Source organism: Dysidea avara, chromosome 3 (assembly GCF_963678975.1).
Source record: "Dysidea avara chromosome 3, odDysAvar1.4, whole genome shotgun sequence".
Lineage (NCBI taxonomy): Eukaryota > Metazoa > Porifera > Demospongiae > Dictyoceratida > Dysideidae > Dysidea > Dysidea avara.
This window is the reverse complement of record NC_089274.1, coordinates 32,974,920-32,981,148: the sequence shown is the minus strand read 5'-3', so window position 1 is coordinate 32,981,148 and position 6,229 is coordinate 32,974,920. Positions and strand designations below refer to the sequence as shown.

Below are 6,229 nucleotides of genomic sequence, written 5' to 3'. Positions count from 1 at the left end.
TGACTGGTCATTTACGAATATACCGACTGTTCTATTAGGGTAGTTCGATCTTTAGCAAGGGCTACCTGTATAATATAGATATATAATGTAGATAATACATTTAGCATGCTTCCTTAAAGCAATAGCCACAAGGAAACCATATCGTAGAGAGTAAATCTTACAGTAATGTCTATATTCAATGGCTTCAATTATCGCCTATAAGCCACTGCAACCACTGTCACCATATTATTAAAGGTTGGAAGCACTTAAAAATATAAACTTTGGAAATTGTAATTCATTAATTCCAACTTCCAAATACTATATCTATGCAAAGCATAAAACTTTAGCGCTTGGCGCGCGCAGCGCGCCAAGCGCTAAAGTTTTATGCTTTGCATAGATATAGTATTTGGATGGCGGAAAGATCCCTGCATCTACATACTGTATTTACGTACATCAATATACATGCAAGGAATACAATACTAGTTCATGTTCTGTAGTAAAATGTGCTATTTTTGCTGCAAGTCTGCAACAAAAGGACTTTTGCATTTATGGACAATAAACTATAACCTTTTATGTATGTACATTATGTTTACAACAGATGCAGATACAACAGATGAGTTTGTTACTCAGAAAATTGGCCAAAGTTTTAATAAAAAGGTATGTATGAATTCTTACTGCAAATAGTAAGGACACGAGTGAAAGTATCATAAATACTACAAGTGCATTTAAATATTATGCCTTTTTAAAAGTATGGTACTACAGTACATACATACATACATAATTACGTATGTATGCTAGCTAAAGAATCTCTCCATAATTGCAAGTCATACTATACAAGCAAGAGTACATAATAAAAATAGTGAGTTATTAGTTTAGAGATCAGTGCACTGAATAATAGTAAAACAAGATGTACCATAGCTATAATGCTATTATATGTGAAAATCCATATAGTTTCAATTTGTAGTTGATTTTTTGCTTAGTGGTCACAAATTATTTCTATGGTAGTCATTAATGGGAGCATTTTAAGGGGAATCTTATTGGGGAGTCCCTATTAAATTTACCTTCATGACTACAAATCATAACCTATTATTTGTTTCTATGTTGCAGGAGGGTTCTGATTTCACATTTTTGGTTGGTGAAAAGGAAGAACCAATATATGTTCATATAGCAATTTTGAAAATGAGGCAAGTTGGATTAAGTATATTACACAGATGCTTCTCAGCTTATGTTTTACCAGTTATACTGAATGACATAAACACAAAAGATGTACTGAACAGCACTGAAGTAAAACATCATATGTCTACTATGTAATAGTATTTCCTATAAACATACAGTACAAACAAGCAAGCAACACCAATATGTCTCACCCCAATTATAGTCATTAACCAAACATTATAACCAAAAGCCACCTAGGCACTAAACAAGTAATATTACTATGCATTTAGCTACATAACTACAGTAAGTGATAGCTAAACTACAAAGTACTACAAATTTCACTTACACTTAAAACTTGATAACTGATAGTTTAAGTGTAACATTTGTATAGCTGTATACTATGATGTTGCATGCTGTGTGTCACAACATATGGGATTAATAATCTACCGTATGTGTTGAAGGGTATTGAAGTAATAAAAAGATCTGATTATATAGTGACAAACTTGACATATACGTACCAGCACATTATTAATTCCACATGTGCAAGTATTAAACCCGCTCACATGTAGGATTAATAATCTATGAACGTAGTTTGATTAATGACTGGTCAAGCAAGCAAGTAAACCAAATTGCAATAGCTATCTAAACAAGGCCTTCCCCTACAATGATATGCATTCACCCAGTACTATACAGTCAGAAAGTTCTGACAGTATAATTGATGATTGAAAAATACTAGATAGTTCATCAGCTTTTATTGGCTTCAGATTTTTTTTGTCACTCTTTATTTACCGTGGGGTGTGTCTGTCATGTGAAGCATATAACTTCCAAGCAAAAAATAGATTTTATAAAGCTGATGCTATGGGAAGGTACAAAAAAAATTGAGAGTATGAAAGCTGCTAATGGTAATTACAATTATGAAAGTCCTTATAGCTGTCTAAAACTCTCCCCCTAACTACATGTGGATTTTGTTAGCTTCAATTACTTGTTCATTGCATAACCACAAACTAGTTTGTGAATGTATTGTAGTAATGGAAGTGAATTTCCATTGGAATGTTGGCTGCCTTATTAAAGTATCAATGTACTTTAATGTTTAATGTAAGGTCAATGCTTGGCTAACCTTTGAAGCCACTCAGGTCCATCCCTGGTAACTACTTAAAGGTATGCTATATGCACTGTCTGCCAAGTTACTTTAAATAAACTCTGTCAGTAATGTTCAGTGTGAATCTAGCTAAATGTGCATGTTTGTGAACATAGGAGAAACATAGTAAAATGTAAAAGTTAGAAATTTATATTTAAATAGGGATCTGGTCATCTACATCCACAACTATACTAGTGATCATTTAATTCAGTCTTAAACTGCCTGTTAAAAGTGTAGCCATGACTGAATTAGGGATTAACATGTCCACTAGTTTACAAGTAGAAGGAAAAATGAGGAATTTTAAGCTGGATTAGGGATCAAAGAACAAAAAAGCAGGGAAACAAGGGAACAGATGAAAGTTGTGAAACAAGGGAGGTTGCCTATACCTGCAGATATCCCTAATCCAGCTTAAAATTTCTAATTTTCCTTCTACTTGTTTGTTTACTTTTTAATGACACAATTATGACTACTGAATCCACATGTACCACATTAAAAGGAAGAATGGCACCAGGAATTCCATAAAATAATTTTAAATCTAAACACGCGCCCTAATGATCAATTACGCACTGAAAAGTGAGGTGGCCATTATGCTTCGTTTGCAGCTACAGTATGCTCTGCCCGTTACACAGCATTACAAACGAAGAACAGTGCAAGAAATTTCTCGAATCCAGTTGCTACAGAAAATGTGGGTGGAAAGCATGACACAGCCAGAGGGAAGCCGTATCACGCTATCACAAATTGACACCTTGCGTTGTCAGCGAAAAGAACTGAAACACGAAGGAGGACAAAGGTAAGTCTATGATATGTGCACTGTATGTACTGCGGTTGGCAAAAAGGCATGTCTCGGGACGAAGCGACATTAAACAGGGAAAAATCAAGCCCGTAGCCTTATCCATTGTCTAGTTATGCTTGGCTGAAGGCATCAGTTAGTTAGTTAGTTAGTTAGTTGGTTAGTTGGTTAGTTAGTTAATTAGTTAGTTAGTTAGTTAGTTAATTAGTTAGTTAGTCAGAATATAATTCTGTTAAATAGAAAAATTTTAAAATTCTGTAGAAACTTGTTGGAAAGGTTTGGGGTCACTCTGAAGGCATTTTTGGGCTTGACTATGCCTAACCTATACTGCCAAGTTGTTATGAAGGAAATTTGAGGCTGGTTTTAGGGTGATGTTTTTGGGCAAGAAAGCTCAAAACTGCATGATCCCTAATATACCTACCATACTACATGACAAAGCTTCAAATGCACCTTCTTTCGTTGCCTATGATCCCTTCTCAATTTTTTTTGTTTTGTTTTGTTTTGTTTATTGTAATGTAATTTATGACTTGTGAACCAGTGCATACCACATCAAAGGAAAGAATAGCATCAAACATGTCATAAAAGTTTATTGCGTGACTGAACATGTGCCCCAATTATCAATTTCTAAAATGCAAAGTGGCTATTCCACTTCATTTTCAACTATGTTTAACCTGTTATAACCAAACAACTGTACAAGAAGCGCTTCTGCAATCAATCCAGCCACTACAGAAACTACAACTGAACATACACCTCAACTATCAATTACTGAATGGCAAACTGACTATTTCATTTCAGTGTCAGCTATGTTCCATCAAGACACATGATAGTATGTCGTGCAGCCAATTTCAGACAAGTGTGTATTTTGCAGGAACCAAGAAAATGCTATTTTCATGCATTTGTAGCTCGATAGTGCCTGACCGTAAATTATCCATTTTTGCTGTGGAAACTGCCTCGAGGTGGAGCTCCTCCCATTTCAAATTAGAGCTGAATCCACCAAGCCATCACTGAGATATGCACCTTCAAAGGTCGTCTTAGTTTCTTTGTATTTTTTTTCATCTCCTTTTTGCTCCACTTAGAAAAGTCACTATAACTTGCCCATGCTTTAGTTAATTTTCTTCAAAAGTGGACAGTAGTAAGAATGTATTGCACCACGTTTGCAGTACTAATTTTGTACACATCGGATAAAGAACAAAGGGAGTTATATGTGATTTTCAAAGTAATTTTTTGTTATAGTCATAAGGTAAACCGCTTGAAGGAATATCAGTCTGTACATGGAGTAACCATCGTAGTAAAAACTTTTGTGTGGTTTGAAAGAAATCACACACACTCATGAAGTTATAACAAAAACACCAACCATATGTAAAAAGTGCACAATTGAGTTTTGTTAATAAAAAAGTATTACTTGCCATGCCAACTAGACAAGCTAGTTAATAGAATCAGCTGAAAATAGGTAGAGAAGCAGATTAATTATTTTAGGATGATTTTTTTAGTGGTTTACAAGGAATCAGATTAAAAACTACTGAATTAAATTATGAAAGTCAACTAGGTGTAACAAGTGCATGATCAAGATACTCTAATAGTGCAGTCACACCCTAATAGAACATTCAACTACGTAATACGTCACTCTATTAGAATGTTGAGTTACAATCAAGTTGCCTTATAGAGAGTTCAGCTGCAAGCAAATCAACCTGTAGGGAGATCAGGTACAAACAAATCACCCTGTGGAGAGTTCAGCCACAAACAAGTCACCTATAGAGTTCAGCTTTAAAAAGTTATTCTACATAGAGAGAGTTCAGCTGCAAACAAGTCACCCTGTAGAGATTTCAGCTACAAGCAATCACTCTGTGGAAGGATTGAGTTCAGCTACAAACAATCCACCCTATGAAGAGATCAGTTACAAAAATGTTACCTTGTAGAAAATTCAGCTACAAACAAGTTACCTCCAGCTACAAAAAAGGTCACACTTTAGAGAGTTCAGCTACGTACAAACAAGTAACCCAGTAGAGAGTTCAGCTACAAATAAATCAGTGTGGAAAGTTCAGTATTAAACAAGTCACCCTGTAGAGAGTTTAACTACAGACAAGTCACCTGTACAGTTCAACTGCACAAAACCACTCAATAGGGCATTCTGCTACAAACAAATCTCTACAAACAAACAAACACCCTGTGGAGAGTTCAGTTACCAACAAATTATCCTGTAGAAAATTCAGCTACAAGTCTGTGCATGGGGAATTCAGTATTAAAAAAGTCACCCTAAAGAAGTTTAGCTACAAAACGTCCCTGTTTAAAGAGTTGAGCTACAAACAAGTCACCCGGTAGAGAGTTCAAGTCACCCTGTAGAGAGGCCAGCTACAATAAGGTCACTCTGTAGAGAGTTCAGCTACAAAAAAGTCACCTGGTAGAGGGTTTAGCTGCAAACCTGTGCAGAGTTCAGCTACAAACAAGTCATCCTGTAGAGAGTTCAGCTACAAGCTAGTCTAGAGAGGACATGTGATAACGTTCATACAGTATTAATTTTTGTAAAAGAAACTACATCATTATAAAATAAACGTTTTTGTCAAGTTGCTACAGAATTATTTTAAAAACAATATTTGACAAAATTTTCTATTGCCTGCCTGATTCGTTCAGTCAAGCAATGCAGAAAACTGCTTCACAGAAACATTTCAAATTCAGTAAAGAAGAAACCTTTGGCATATTGATAAACATACAATGCTTACCCTATTGTCTTGCCTTTTATCCTTCTGTACCAGTGAAGGTTCTTCATCGATAGTAGAGCTTCCAACCACAGGTGTAGCTGGGTGCACATTATGCAATAATAGTACTGCATAATGTGTATGCCCGGACACATGTTGTAGATGTTGCAGTGCTGAGTGGGCTGTCCAATATCATCAGAGACAAATATTTGTTTATTGTTAACTTAACTACTTGCGTTTCTGAACATTTGCTGTGACCAACACTGTTCACTACAGGCATGGATCCAGAATTCTAAAATGGATAGTTCCACTCTTAATGGTAGACTCCCCAGCAATGTTTCAGTGTTTAAATCCATTTAGGCCTTTAGAAATGCAACTGAAGCCTTTAACAGCTGCTGTAATAGCTTTAGAAGATAAAGACAGTAATTATTTTAGAGGCATCTATCACAGAGAGATAGCAGTATCAAGTGATAT

At 35.5% G+C, this 6,229-nt stretch overlaps 1 protein-coding gene across 2 annotated transcripts in view; it reads left to right on the top strand.

The window, feature by feature from the left end:
• Positions 1 to 6,229, top strand: part of LOC136250766 (RCC1 and BTB domain-containing protein 1-like) — a 123,927-nt gene that overhangs the window by 92,254 nt on the left and 25,444 nt on the right. For both annotated transcript variants that reach the window (XM_066043054.1, XM_066043055.1), the window contains 2 exons: positions 578 to 636; positions 1,087 to 1,163. In XM_066043054.1, the coding sequence (XP_065899126.1) occupies positions 578 to 636; positions 1,087 to 1,163 (136 nt within the window). The remainder of the gene's footprint in view (positions 1 to 577; positions 637 to 1,086; positions 1,164 to 6,229) is intronic.